Consider the following 16,131-nt stretch of genomic DNA (forward strand, 5'->3'; position numbering starts at 1 on the left):
TTCATATCTGCCTTCTCCCCTGCAGTCACCTTGTTCACACTCTTATATAAATTTCATTACTATCATGTTTTAGTTCTTCTCTCCTTTCTCTCTTGATTTTTGTTCATCTTACAAGCTGTTAAAGATGAATCTAACTGCAGTTCGGAAGCTCTTCATTAAAGCTTCAACAGTTAAGCCTACTGAATCAAGTATTGTGACTTCCTAAGAAACTTTTATTTCCTCTTTTCTGATGAATGAATTATATATGATATCTGCTGTATGCGCAATCACAGTAACAATATGGATTAGTTATCTGACTAAAATATGTGCTTCCTCTTAATTTCTTTGGTCCTTATTTTATATTTCAAACTTTATTAGAAATATCATTTGTTTCATTTTTTAACTCCAATTCTTTTTAGAAAAATTAAAGACAAATTCAGTATCAACTGCTCTACTTGAGACTGAAAATCAGCCTACCTGATCTGCCATTATTGCTTTACATACACCCTTCCCTACACATGGCCAAACTGTAGTACTGTTCCCAAATAGCCTGTACTCCTCTGCCTTCATGTATGCTGTTCACTACAGTTTCCTGCCCTGTTATGTCCTTTGACAACTCAGCTTATGAATCCCACTGATTTTTCTTGGCCCTTAAAGAAAAGCCTAATCTTTTACTGATTTGTCATACTACCCCACTAAACTGATATGTTCTTTCTTTCTTATGTCAGTTAAAACTTCTTAAATGTGAAAGAGTATACAGATCTTAGAAGTCATATTCCTATGTGATGAAGTTATGAACTATTTATCTTCACCCTATTTGCCGGAAAACAAAACAAAAACACACCCATGCAATTACATTTACAATACTTAAGAGGAAAAAATTTGGAGACAAATGTCAACAGGGACCATCAATAGATTTTATGAGAAATGGACCTAAAGTCTAAACTAATGGACTTGAAGGGTTCTCAGTACACTGACACAACCATTCCCATGGTGAGGACAAATGGACCGATACCTCAGGATAACCACACCATTCACTTGATGCTCCTTTTTGCGAATTCTTGTTCCTTGAGCAATTTCCTAAATGTTACTTGCCTAGAGAGAAAGAATGTGCTGAACATAACTAAAGCATTCTGTCTCTGACGTATTTCTCGCAGCAATTTATTCATTTGGCAACATATTCTTTTTTAAATTCGTACTTCACATGTTACATTTACTGGAACCTGCCTCACACTCAGTTGTTAGCTTATTTTAATTCATGTTCCCTGTTCATTTGTTTAAGGTAGAGCTATATTACCATCTCTCTTCAGCATGGCCCAGCCAATGACTCAAACACAGAATGTATTCAGTAAGTACCTAATAGGCATTTATATAAGATACATAAAAGATGATAGATAGTACACTGAAGCTCAACAGGACCTTATGATCACATACATGCACTGTTACTTTACATTAGAAAAAAAATCTGTTATTATAAGAAGAAAAGAATGGTTTCAAGGTCAGCAGAATGAAAGCAGAATTATGTCTAAGGCTCAGGCCAGTCATCAAAAACATAGAAAATAGAACAATATAACACTAAAATATGAAGACCACCAAAATACAAGGGGCAGCAAATGACATATGGAAAAAGTAATGAAAAAGGCCAAGTATGGTGGTGCATGCCTGTAATCCCAGCATCTTAGGAGACTGAGACAGGAGGATCCCAAGTTCAAGGCCAGCCTCAGCAAACTCAGTGAGGTCCTAGTAACTCAGTGAGACCCTGTCTAAAAGCAAAAAAGGCTGAGAATGTGACTTAGTAGTTAGCATTCATGGATTCAATCCCTGATGGGGGGGAAAATTTTTAAAATAGGAAGTAAATAAATAAAACCAAACTAACCCTCACAGGCATTTTCAGTTGTTGCTCTGGTTTCTTCCAAGTAGTGTCATTAAACTGAAAATCAACGATTGTTCCTAGAACCAAAAGAGAGCTGAGGTCACAGAGCCAATGGTCACCCCCAAATCCTAAGAGACAGGCCAACTCAGAGGATCATGGCCAATATGTGCTTACCTGGATCCATAAACTTCTAAGAACTTCTAACCCCACCCCCAAGTACTTGGAATTGGTCTCAGGGCCTTCTATATGCTAGGCCAGCACTCTATCATTGAGCTACATTCCCAGACATTTTTAAAACATTTTATTTTGAGACAGGATCTTACTAAGTTGCCCAGGCTGGTCTCAAACTTACAACTCTCCTGCCTCTTGGGTAGTTGAAATTACAGGTATGTGCCACTACCCAGCTTAAATGACAATGTTAAACAAAATGCAGAGTATAAGACTGAGTATGGTCTAATTTGGGAGTGAGAAATACAGTACTGGAAGAGTTCCCCACACTTCTGTGCATTCTGCTTTTGGGAACCTCAAGGTTCTCATAATAAACAAAAAAGACCCCTTATGGCTCTGTGAAAAGAGAAGGGAAGAATAAGAATTGTGAACTATGCCCACAGCTAGGAAAAGCCTTCTACCAGAGCATTATCTGAACTGGGGAGAGGCCATTTCCCTGAATCTAGCTCCTTATAGCCTCCTGTCTTACCTATTGGGGAGAGAAGCTACAACATGTAGGAGGGTAACACCCAGGGCTAAAAGCCCACTAAAACACTGAGATTTAGTCCAAACATTATAGAGCCTCCCCTGTACTTTTTTTTTTCAGGTGTTGGGGATTGAACCAAGGATCTTGTGTACCATCCCCACACCTTACCAATACTCCAACAGGTCTCCAGTATGATCCGAGCACCATAGGAATATAAAGCCTGTGACTCCTAGAGCCATAACATACATTAAACATGGCCTTTGAGCTAAATTAACATAAATCTTTTGTATATACAAAAGTCCTGTTTACTTCAGTTCCTAGTACCTAATATATTATGATCAGATTTTAATAAACCTTTCAAAGCATATAAAATAGGAAGGAAAAGCAGTCTATAGAGACAAAGCAAATATTAGGGCCACTCAGATACAGCATATATTTTAGAATTTAAAATAACCACCTTATATGTTTTATATGTTTATATTATTGATTCGTTTGTATGTTAGGACCCCTAATGAAAAAGTAGATGACATGTAAGAACAAATAAGTAATATAAGTGGAGAGACAGAAACTCTAACAAGAAAATCTAAAGGAAATGCTAGAAATCAAAACAAAACACTGTATACAAATGAAGAATGCCTTTCAAGGGCAGACTGGAAACAGTCAAGGAATCAACGAGCTTGAAGACAGATCAACAGAAACTTCCCAAACTGGAATGCAAAGGGAAAAGACAGAAAAAGAAATAGAACTCTAGAAAAATTTCAAAATTAAACAGAACATCTAAGAACTCTAGCAACTGAAGCACAGAGATAAATGAAGGTAAAACAGAATATATGCTGGCATATCAGAAGGAAAAGAGAAGGAAGCATAGAATATTTAAGGTAATACCCCAAACCACAGATCCAAGATACTTAGAAAACATCAAGCAGGAAAAATACACATAATCTACACCTACGCATATCTTGTTCAAACTGCAGAAAACCAAAGACAAAGAGAAGATCTTGAATGAGGAATAAGACAGAAAATACAATAGACTTTTCATCAGAAATAATGCAAGCAGGAAAAAAAAATAAAATGAAATATTTAAAGTGTTGAAAGAAAAACCCACCAACCTATAATTCTATATCCTGGCGATATTATCCTTCAAAAGTGAGGAAGAAATAAATACTTTCTCAGGTAAACAAAAACTGAGGAACTTCAACTCCAGCAGACCTGCCATGAAAGAAATATAAGAAGTTCTTTAGGGAAAAGGAAAATGATATAGGTCAGAAACTTGGGTCTACATAAAGAAATGAATAACACTAGAGAAGAATTAAGGGAAGGTAAAATTTAAATTATCTTATTCTTACTTGATCTAAAACAAGACTTTAAATAACAATAGGATTGTGAGTACATGAAATGATGCTCAACCTCATGGCAAATCAAAACTACTGTGAGATACCACCTCACCCTTATTATGGCTACTATAAAGGAAACAAACAAACAATAAAACAAAATAACAGAAAATAGTAAGTGCTGTCGGGATGTAAAGAAACTGAACCCCTGGACACTGAAGAAAGAAAATGTATAGTTTCTACAGAAAAGAATACGGCAGATCTTCACAAAAATTAAAAACAGAATCACCATATGATCCAGCAATTCCACTTTTGGGTATATACCTCAAATAATTGAAACCAGAGTCTTAAAGAGATATTCGTATACCCATGTTCATGGCAGCATTGTTCATAACAGATAAAATATACAAGCAACCTGAGTATCAATACCATGTGAATGGATAAACAAAATGTGGTATATGATCATAATAGAAATCAGCCTTAAAATGGAAGAAAATTCTGCAATGTTACAAAACAAATAAATCTTGAAGAAATTATACTAAGGAAAATAGGCCAATTCCCAAAAGACAAATACTACTTTGATTCCACTTGTATGAGATATTTATAGTAGTCAAAATTGTAGAGACATTAAAAAAAATCATAGAGACAGAAAGTAGAATGGTGATTGCCAAAGACTGGCAGGGAGGATGGAAAATGAGAGTTATCATTTTAATGGACACAGAACTTCACTTTTATAAGACAAACAGAGTTATGAAGCTAGATGGTGGTCACGGTTTTATTATAACATCATGAATATATTTAACAGCACTAAACTCTATACTTAAAAGTGATTAGAATGGTATATGTATTTTACAATATAATAATTTTTAACAAGCTAAGACATATTTATTATAATTATGCTATTATTAAACTTAAAAATCTATATATTAGGCGCTGGGGCTGTATGTAGCTCTGTGGCAAAGCACTTGCCTAGCATGTGTGAAGCACTAGGTTCAATCCTCAGCACTGCATAAAAATAAACAAACAAAGGCATGCTGTCCATACACAACTACAAAAAAAGTGTTTTTTTAAATATATATAGTAACGGGTTATTTACAGTGTATTCAGAAAAAGGAACTACTTCAGTATTTATTTAGCAATGATGCATATTTAACGATAAATTCTTATGGAAAGCCACTACCTTTATCCAATTTTCTGGCTCTGGACAACTTTTCTTGTGATTTCCTTTTTAGTTCTTTGACTGGAATGTAAGTTAATGCTTTCTCCTGGAGAACAGGATTTTCATACAGCAGCACATGCTGAATGTTGGATTGAAGAACTTTTAGAATGGTTGAATCAGCAGTAATCTAATAGAAAAAAAAATTGAAATTAGCTTTTCACTATATGCTACAAAAATACAACATAATAAAACCCCTATGGGTCTATAATTTCACAGATAAAGTAAAACATATAGATTCCCTGAGAAACAATAATTATACCCTAAGCATAACTACCTTTACAATACTCTTAGAAGATAGCCACATTAGTTCAGAATCTAACATATATCTACTTTTCCCTCTAAATATATTACTGAGGACATACTTAAATAGAAATATGTGGAATTCTTGACCACTGCTTAAATCAAGATAGTGCTCTGAATAATGCATCTGACTTCAAATGCTTGTAATACTAGGAAAGGTGACATGATTTTAAGGGATCAGGAATTATACAAACTCCTAAAAGGAAAGGTAGATATGAATAGAATAAAGGAAAAAACCAAGGCAACATTCACCCCTAGCAGAATGTTGATGAAAGGTCAAAAATGTTTTCAAAATAATTTCAAAGACAAAGAAGCCATAGGTTCCAACAGCAGAACTATGTAGTCATTTTGGCTTTTCCCTCATTGGCATCCCATCAACAAAGAAGTCTGCCTCTGAGCTGTAAGGCTACATGCTTAGGGTCTCAAAAGAAAAGGAATAACCAAGTCATGACCAGTTGCTTCTGACACTTTGCACCATGCAGCCTGCCTTGACCCTCTCAAGGTTGCTGGAAACAAATCCAATTATTTACATATAAATAAGCAAGAACTTGTGTATAATGATCCACAAAAGCAACTGTGGAACCAACCTAAATGCCCTTCAGTAGATGAATGAACAAAGAAAATGTGGTATATATACAAAATGGAAAATTACTCAGCAAGTAAAAGAGAATAAATTCATGGCATTTGCAGGTAAATGGATGGAATTGGAGAATATAATGCTAAGTGAAGTTAGCCAATCCCAAAAACCAAATGCTCATTGTTTTCTCTGATATAAGGAGGATGATCCATAGTGGGGTTGGAGAGGGAGCATGGGAGGAATAGACGAACTCTAGATAGGGCAGAGGGAGGAGGGGAAGGGAGGGAGGAAGGGGGTAAAAAGGATGGTGGAATGTGATAGACATCATTACCCTAAGTACATGCATGAAGACATGAATGGTATGACTCTACTTTGTGTACAACCAGAGATATGAAAAATTGTGTTCTATATGTGTAATATGAATTATAAAGCATTCTGTTGTCATATATAACAAATTAGAATAATTTTTTTTAAAAAAACATACCTATATACCTTTTAACTCTGCTTAATAGCTACATACCCTTGGACAACTTACCAATATGCTCTTTTAATCTCTGATTGTATAAGTATACAATGAAAGTAAATATATATACCTCAGGTTAAAAAAAGAAAAGAAAGAAAATCAACATATACTGTTAAGAAGAGTCATTAGACTCAATATCAGAAGAACTAATCCTACAGCAATATCAACAAAAATAAAAGAGACTGGGCTGAGTTTATGACTCAGTGATAGAGTGCTAGACTAACACAGGTGAGGCCCTGGGTTCGATCATCAGTACCACATAAAACTAAATAAGTAAAATAAAGATATTGTGTCCATCTACAACTAAAAAATAATAAGAAAAAGAAAAGACTAAAAAAAAGTATATCTTCAGCAATTTTGAGATTTACTGTGTAAATGCTTCTGGATTTGATAGGATTATGACACAATGAACTTACTATTATAAATTAAAAATACCTTAAATTGAAAATGCATTTCATACACCCAACTTACTGAACTGACAGTTTAGCAAGATGGTACTCTGGAGCATAAGTTGTTTACTTGTGATGGCATGGCTGACTGGAATTTGCAGGTCACTGCTATTGCCACTGCCCAGCATCACCTAAGAATCTAATACTGCACATCACAGCCCCAAGAAGAGTCAAAATTCAGATTTCCAAGTATGGTTTTCACTGAATATGTATTGTATTTCTTTGTCACCACTATAAAGCTGGAAAAATCTTTAAGTCAAACTATCTGTATTCAAAGTTTCAATTAGGGATTGTGGAAATAAAAATTTAAAAACAAAAATGAAAAAAGTGTAGATGGTACCAAACAGTAGAATAAACAAACAAAAGAATTATCAATCAATCAAAAGCCTTATTTTAGCAAAAGCATTTTCCAAGAATGAGACATAAAGAGAATAGACAGTGAAAATAAATTCCTAAGTTTTCAAATCTGGTTAACAGGAATTGTAGAAAGAGGGTAGAAATAATGTAAGAAAGAAACTTCTCAAAGAATAGAAGCAAATTCATAAAGCTGAAGAGCCAGTATTAATGGAAAACAAAACAAAAACTAGGCATATAAGGGTGCATCTCATCACACGTTAAAAAAGAAATTTCTAAAAGCCTTTAAGCAGTCAGAAACATAACATGTAAAGAAGCAAAATTTTTGAAATTAAAAAAAAATAGCTAAAATAGAATTCATACGTAGTTAAATAAATAAATACACTTTCTGATGTATTACAACAGAGAAAATATCACTCCAGAAATTCAAAAAAAATGGCTAAAATAGAATTCATACGTAGTTTAATAAATAAATACACTTTCTGATGTATTACAACAGAGAAAATATCACTCCAAAAATCTTATCTAAAAGAATTATTAGGTAAATTAGTCAAAAAATATCATATACTGGGTTCAATGTCCAGTATCATTAAAAAATATGTAAATATACAGACTAAATAAATAAATAAGTATAAATAAAACAAGACATTCAAGAGTAGGATAAAAATCAATCAAATAAACAAAAAACTGGCAAAACTTAAGTTTTGATTGGTCTAAATACACAGTCACAACTGGAAAGTAAAATTTCCAATTTCTTTTCATAAGCAAAATGACAAAGGAGCAAAATAGAGGTTACTGTCCTTAAAAAAAATATAAAACTCAATATTTGAATTAGAAATTTCAGGTCGATAATTAGAAAATCAAAGTTAACTTTCTAACCCTTAGAGTGGCAATAATGGAAAACTTGATTGATCCAAACAAAACAAAAAGAGAAAAAAAGAAAAAAAAAACAAAAAACAGAAAAGCAAGGAAATCAGAAACACAAAAATAAGGTTTAACAATTATAGTAAATGTAAATTGGTTAAATATGCATTTTAAAAGGTAGAGAGAGGCTGATTTAAAAAAAGCAAACCACTGTCAAATACAATTAAGTAAAGCACTGGCATGGGAGGCAAGACAGAAATAAGTATTACATGACAGAACCACTTCAGTAATTCAACAAATATTTGTCTGTGAGAATGTGTTAAGTATTGGAAAAATAATGAAGATCAAACTAAAAGGAACATTACCTTCACAGAGCAAGCAATCTATGAATACATACTAATACAACAATGTTCATTTACTCAAATATTTATTGATGCTTTATTTGCTAGGTACTGGGAATACAATATAAGTTAAATAACTTCATTCACAGATATTTAAGAATTATAAAGCAAATATATAAAGGGCAAAATCAGACTTTACAACTGGGGTTCTATAGAGACGTCCCTGAAGAAATGACATTTGTGGTAAAGTATAAAGGAAAAGGAAAAAGACCACCCCTTTGAGCAATTAATAAAAAAAAAAAATTGGGCAACTAATAAAAAAATAATAAAACAACATCTCAAAAAAGAAAAGAAAAAAAAAAGACCCCACTCCTGTCAAGAATCAAGGGAAGGCAGCTGGAGAGCTTATATGTAGGAGGATATATACTTGGCATAGCGTGAAGGCTCAGAGAAATCAAGGCATTCAGTACATATAGTAAGTGGAAAATGGTGAAAAAGTAAAGTTGAGGGTTAGGTTGGGTTGATAAGTGGCTAGATCTCTCTGATCTCTTTCCATTATAAAGAAAGACATTAAAAAGATTTAAGCAAGGGAATAAAAAGATCAGATCTGTGTTTGTTTGTTTTTTTTTTTTTGGAATGCCACTCTACCTTTTATGTAGAAAAGGAGCCATCAGAAGATCTGAGAGAAGCTTACAGGAGAACTCCAAGAAAGGTGGGGTCTTAAACTATGGAACTCATATAAAATATTGGTAGAAAAAGTAAATGGATTTAAGAAGAACTTAGGAAGTAGAATCAACACGTCTTGGTGACTGACTGTACAGGAGTCAGAAGCAGTTAGAAAAGGAGTGAAATATGTTAGGAATGATCCATGGATTTTTGACATGAGCAACTGGGTCAGTAGTTGAACCACTTACAGTAGCAAAAAGAGCTAAAGATACTAAGTGGTAAAATAAAAACAAACTAAAAAAAATACACTAAATTTGGCAACAGTGGAGACTGTTGATCTTTTTTTTTTAAATTTTTTTTGTAGTTGTAGATGGACAGCATGCCTTTATTTTGTTTATTTATGTGGTGCTAAGGATTTGTTTATTTTATTTATTTATTTATTTATTTATGTATGTATGTATGTATGTATGTATGTATGTAGTACCAAGGATCGAACCCAGTGCCGCACATGTGCTAGGCAAGCACTCTGCCTCTGAGCTACAGCCTCAGCCTAAGACCATTGATCTTGATAAGTAGTCTTGTAATAGTGTTATTAAGGAAAGAAAGCTACAAGACTGAGTTGTGCAAGTGGTGCTTCAAAGTGGATTAAGTACACCATGGTGCTACCAAAGTGGGGGAAAAATTAACCCTCTAGCTTCATTTGCTTTTAGTTGACTTAAAAGTCACTGATTTAGGTCTGGAGATATAGCTCAGTTGGTAGACTGCTTGCCTCACGTGCACAAGGCCCTGAGTTCAATTCTTAGCATCACAAACAAACAAACAAACAAAAATCACTGATTTGGGAGGTCACACAGCTGGGAAATACATTAGTTTTCCAATATCTTTGCTGTACCAGTACTCCTCTGACGTGTGGGTCATGATGACAGCAATTGACTAGGTTACTCTTCAGGGACCTGAAGTATGCGTTTACTGTAGTGTTGATGGGTGACTAGAATAGGATGAAAGGCTTAGCATCTCAGTTTTCATACTGTGTCTATCTCCTTTCTAGGCTTAATCTTTGAAGGTCAGATTCTACTCAGCCCTGTATGTAGACATGTTGATCTTTTGAGAAATGTTTTGTCTAAAACTATAATATCACACTAGAGGGTTAACTTGACCTAGACTTGCTTCATCACTCTAGATCTATCCCCTCCACCACCACCCCTTCCCCAACCCCATTAAAGATAAAGACATCTATCAGTCAGAGTGAATAGAAACATCAAACCTTCATAAAGGGAGTAAAGAAAAAAAGGGGGGCACCTATTCCCAGAAAAGACATGAATATTTCTCTCCTTATGGCCCCTGTCTCCTTCATTAATCCTATCCTATATTATAATCCCTCAACTCCCTGGAGTTGAGAAGAGCAAGGGCTCCCACTTCACCATTCTTTAGTTACTGAATAAAGCCTTTCTTTCTTCTCAACACTTGTCCCCAGGACCTTGGGTTTTCCATGGGATAAGCCTCCTAACCTGGGTCTGGTAACAAATACAAAATAGTTCACTGGGATGTGGGAAAAAAATATTTGAGCTTTTTATATTTTTTGCCCCAGAAGTAAAGCAATTAAGTTATAATAATATTTAATATTTGGACTAATAGTCACTCCCTCACAGATTGGAGAAGCCATTCTGAGGAAGAGAGAAAAATGCTACAAAGTAGAGGGAGTTAAAAGTAACATGCTCTATGGCATGCTCCCTCCTCCTTTTGCAGTTACAAAGAACTTCAAAGGTGCCTGGTTAAATCAATTTATAGACTATATGATGTAGTTTTAAGTTCTTTATGATCTATTTAAGCCTAAACTCTGGCTTAAACAGATTATAAAGAACTATGGGATGAGCTGGATGGGATGGCACATGCCTGTAATCTCAGCAACTCAGGTGGTTGAAGCAAGAGAATCTCAAGTTCAAGGCCAGCCTGGGCACTTTAGCAAGACCTTGTCTCAAAATAAAAACTACAGAATGGACTGGAGATATAACTCAGTGGTAGAACACATGCTCTGGGTTCACTCCCCAGCATGGCAAACAAATACCCCAAACCCCCCAAAATCATCACAAAACCCCTAAAAACGGAAGGGATGAATGCAACTGCAAACAGAAGAAATCTGATACAAATTTGGTGACAAGAAATACAGGGAATTCACAATGGAGAAGAATATGCTCCTTTAGCAGAACTGATATAAAACCAGAAAAAAGTCTCCATTTTTATTCAGAAGAATTCTTATAAAAATGAGACATTTAAAGTGGCATCTTTTTCTTAAATACAGATTTTCAATTTACTGAAAGGGTAAGAACTCATCCAGAGTATTTTTATTTTCAATTTAATCCTTTTCAATCTGGAAATTACCTCATTCATTGTGGTTTTAATGGCATTCAAATGATCTTGAACAATCGTTTATTTTCTTGCCTTATTTCTTTACATATTCATTGGCACAACTCTGAAAACAACTAAGCCATAAAAATAGAAGGTTGCTGATTGCCTGGCGATTACAGCAGCTGGGTAACCATGTACTAATGCTACATAAGGCAGCAGTTAATTGCCTGACAGAATAAAAGTTATTTGGAGTATAAATGATAGTTTAAAACGTGAAATCTGTTTTAGAGACGTTTTCTTCCCTAATCATACTTCCAATTATTTTGGTTTCTGATGTGAGATATATTTAAGCCTTTACAAGGAAAAAAGTTCAATGCATGTGATTCTTTCAAATCATGTGATATCATCAGTGGAAGATAGATTAGCATATTCACTTCTTTGGTAAAGGATCAAGGCTCCATGGCCCACTAATGCTCTTTCAACCTTTATGTATCCTTTATTTTTGTGGCTTTTAAATTTAAAGTCTGTTTTAAAACACAAAGGTTCTAATAATACATTTTAAATGACCGTTTAATTAAACTTGGAATTCAATAAAGTTATTTCTTACCAAAAAAACTTTTTTCCTATTTATAAAAGTAAGAAATGTTGTAAAAAATTCAGGAATGGCACCAATAATATGAAATAACTCATAACTTCACTACTCAGAGGAAATTATGGTTGAGAATTATGAAAATTATGGTTATGTCCATGGTGTGCTCTTTTTAATATTTTGCATATATATATGTTTTTTTATTTATATCACTTTCTAAAGGGCATAGGTAGTGGTTTATTTGGAAAAGTAGATTCATATTCAAGGGAGAACGCATGTTATCTCTAGAGGGAGAAACATTAAGAGAAATTCATGTTATGTTGCTTAATTTTAGAATTCTCAGTGGCCTTGAACTTGAGATCCTCTTGCTTCAACCACCTGAGTTGCTGAGATTACAGGCATGTGCCATCCCATCCAGCTCATCCCATAGTTCTTTATAATCTGTTTAAGCCAGAGTTTAGGCTTAAATAGATCATAAAGAACTTAAAACTACATCATATAGTCTATAAATTGATTTAACCAGGCACCTTTGAAGTTCTTTGTAACTGCAAAAGGAGGAGGGAGCATGCCATAGAGCATGTTACTTTTAACTCCCTCTAATATTAATAAAAAATAAAAAATAAATATATTTCAATACACATCACAGGCAACAGTAACTAAGAGTTCATGAAAAATTCTTAATTTAATATACATTCTAATAGAAGTCATATGCCAAATAATAGCATACATTTGGACTAGCTATATAAAACTACTGAATAAATCATATTTTAAGCAAATCATAATTCACAATGTTTTTAATCTAGACAAAATCATAAAACTGGAAATAATGCATCTAAAATTCTGGAATTCTGTGTCTTTTAAAAATTGTTTTTGCTGTTTTGAATCTTAAAGGAAAAGCACTAGAGCTATTTCAACAATGACTATCATCTTGACTTATATTTTCAAAATTTTGCTTGATACAGTTGTAACCAAAGAAATATAATACACAAGTTCATCAGGATTTATCTAGTTTATATACAGGTAAAATATTTAAATCTCTCTCTTGCTTTGTTCCATCCTAACCTTATTTAGTGTCCTCACTTAAGATGGGCAAAGCAGGAGAAAATAACTATTAAGCAGGAGAAAATAAATACTAAGTTCTATATGGCAGTAATTAATGGTGATTAAAAGTTTAAATAACAAAATATTTTTAAAGAATATGTATACTGAACAGCAATAAATGCTGGTGAGGTTGTAGGGAAAAATGTATATTTGTACATTGTTGTACATTATTCAGACTAGTATAACCATTCTGGAAAGCACTATGGAGATTCCCAAAAAAACTAGGGATCTAAAAAGATCTAAAATCAGCATACTACAACAATACAGTCACCTTCATGTGGATAGCAACACAATTCATAATAGCTAAACCATGGAACCAATACAGATGCCTATCAATAGATGAATGAATTAAGAAATTGTGATGCATTATATATAATGGAGTTCTAGCATAAAAAAGAATGAAATCATGGCATTTGCTGCTAAATGAATGGAAATGGAGAGTATCATTCTAAGTGAAATAAGCCAAACTCAGAAACTCAAAGGTAGAATGTTTTCTCTCACATGTGGAAGCTAAGGGGGGAGGGAAGGATAGGTTAATATAAAAAAAAATCAAATATAAATTAATAGACAAGTGAAAGGAAGTCAAACAGGGTAGTGGAAGAAGATGGAAGAGGAGAGAGAGGGAAGAGGGAAAAGGGATGGGAAAATGGAGTAATCAATAAACTAAAATCAATTTCCATGCATGTATGAGTTTGTTGAGATGAAGCCAACTACTATGTATAACTATAAAGCTCTTAAAGAAAAAAAAAAAAGCAATCTTGTACCTTTAATTCTTATACGTATCATGAATTATTTACATTTCTTATACTGTTCAATTAGTTTTTCCAACAAGCTCTTAAGACCCTTGAAGACTATATAATTATAATTGTTTTTATGTGCCACACTCCTGCATATAGTGACTTGCTCATTGCTTACTTGCTTAATACAAAAAAAATTAGAGTATAAAAAGTATATTGTATTCCTTGAATCCAACTTGATGGTGACCTATTATTTCTCTAAATAAACTTTATAGATACATTGAAAACAAAGGTGTATTCTATGGATAGAATAGTGGTCTATGGATAGCCAAGAGTTATCTATAAAAAATAAGATTCATTCAGTTTTTTTCCAACTTCTTTAAGAAATACACAAAAAAATATTTTGTTTCCAGGACTAGAGAAGAGTTGATAAATACTTGATTATTAATAACATATATATCTTTGAGAAATACTAGATTATTAATAGCATACATCTTTGAGAAAGTTTATTTTCTTCTAAACTGTAGAATTAGTCTTAGCCATAGAATGAGATCATGTTTTTACATGGTACATCAGGTTAATTGCAAGGGTAAGAAGCAAAAAAAAAAAAAAAAAAAAAGGAATATTAAAGAAGATTCAGAAAATTCTTTCCTGAGCCAGAATACTAACAAAATACTTAGTCCAGCAAAGATATTTTGTAAAATAAAATGTGGTCAAGTTTTTTTTTTTTTTTTTTTTTTTTGGGTGGGGGGAGAATACTTAATGAGCTCTATCAGAAGAAATTTTTATAAAAAGGATACTTATTTCCTAATAAATGGGATCATTTAGGCTTATATAGAATGTCTGTAAAATACCAAAAATCTATTTCAGTTTTTTGAAGTATATATCTATGTATGCTAATAAGTAAACTTCCCTAATTTTCCATCATCTACTATTAATATATGAATGCATTTTTATTTACCTAAAGCCCAAAGAAGCTAATTTTTCAGTTAAGATGTTGACAGTGGTTGGCCTATTAGAATTAATAATTTTCATGGCAAATAACAGCAGGTAAAATTTAGATTAGAAATGTGAATGTGCTAAGCTGAGTATGATGGCACATACCTGTAACTGCAGCAACTGGGGAGGTTGAAGCAAAAGATCTCAAGTTTGAAGTCAGTGTGGGACACTTAGAGGCAATGTGTGTTAAAATAAAATAAAATAGGGCTGGGTATCTGACTTGGTGGTAGATTGTGTGCCTAGCATGTGTGAGCCACTCTCCAGTACCACCAAATAAAAACATCAGAGAATTAGAGGAAATCTAATTTAATGGTGATACTCCTATTCAGCAAGTCCATTTATTTTAAGTTAAAAATATATGCTAATTTGTATAATTGATTTAGTCATAAGGCAAGGCAACAGGTACATTTATAAATGATAAAGAAACCCCAGAATCAATAAGCCATAAGTTTCAAAATATAAATAAAAGATAGTCATTTGAAAATTTTAAAACACTGAAGTAATCTGGATATGTTCTAAGAACCAAGAATATCTGCGCCACAAATTCAGGAATAAATCATAACATAGTCTAAAGCTTTTGCTGTTTCAATACTTTGACAGAATGGTTAAGGAAAGTTTAATGCTAACATTACCTGTGGAGCAGAGGGTAGATTTGATGACAGCCCTTGATGGTTTCCTGCATGTTGGGTTAACCCATTAGCATTTGAAGACTGTGTTGTAGGAAGCGGGGTAGTAGTTGCAGGTTGCTTAGATGATTCTACTTTGTGGCTCTTAATTGATCCATCCAATCTACTACTTCTCTCTATGGCAATCAGGTCACGAATTTTTTGCAGTTGTTCCACTGAAGCTTTTTTAGGAAATATAAGATGTGTTTCTCCCTGGAATGGATAAAATTCGGAAAATTTTTAATCTTTGTTTTATACTAATATATACAACAAAGTCAACTGTAATGGTTTGGATATGAGGTGTCCCCTAAAGCTCTTGTGTTAATGCAGGAATATCCAGAGGTGAAATGTTTAGATTATGAGAGCTAGAACCTAATAGATCCATCCTAGTTTAAATGGACTAACTGGGTAATTACTGCAGGTAGGTGGGTAGGGCATGGATTAGAGGAGGTAGGTCACTATGGGGAAGCCCTGGAAGGATCCATCTTCCCTAAAGTTCATTCCCCCTTCTTTCTCTGCTTCCT

General features: G+C 33.6%; 1 protein-coding gene across 2 annotated transcripts in view; it reads right to left on the reverse strand.

Moving 5' to 3' along the window:
* Positions 1-16,131, reverse strand: part of Ngly1 (N-glycanase 1) — a 51,162-nt gene that overhangs the window by 24,458 nt on the left and 10,573 nt on the right. For both annotated transcript variants that reach the window (XM_076842976.1, XM_076842983.1), the window contains exons 3-4: positions 15,575-15,820; positions 5,058-5,223 (exon numbers count right to left, since the gene is read on the reverse strand). In XM_076842976.1, the coding sequence (XP_076699091.1) occupies positions 5,058-5,223; positions 15,575-15,820 (412 nt within the window). The remainder of the gene's footprint in view (positions 1-5,057; positions 5,224-15,574; positions 15,821-16,131) is intronic.

Source organism: Callospermophilus lateralis, chromosome 1 (genome assembly GCF_048772815.1).
Source record: "Callospermophilus lateralis isolate mCalLat2 chromosome 1, mCalLat2.hap1, whole genome shotgun sequence".
NCBI lineage: Eukaryota > Metazoa > Chordata > Mammalia > Rodentia > Sciuridae > Callospermophilus > Callospermophilus lateralis.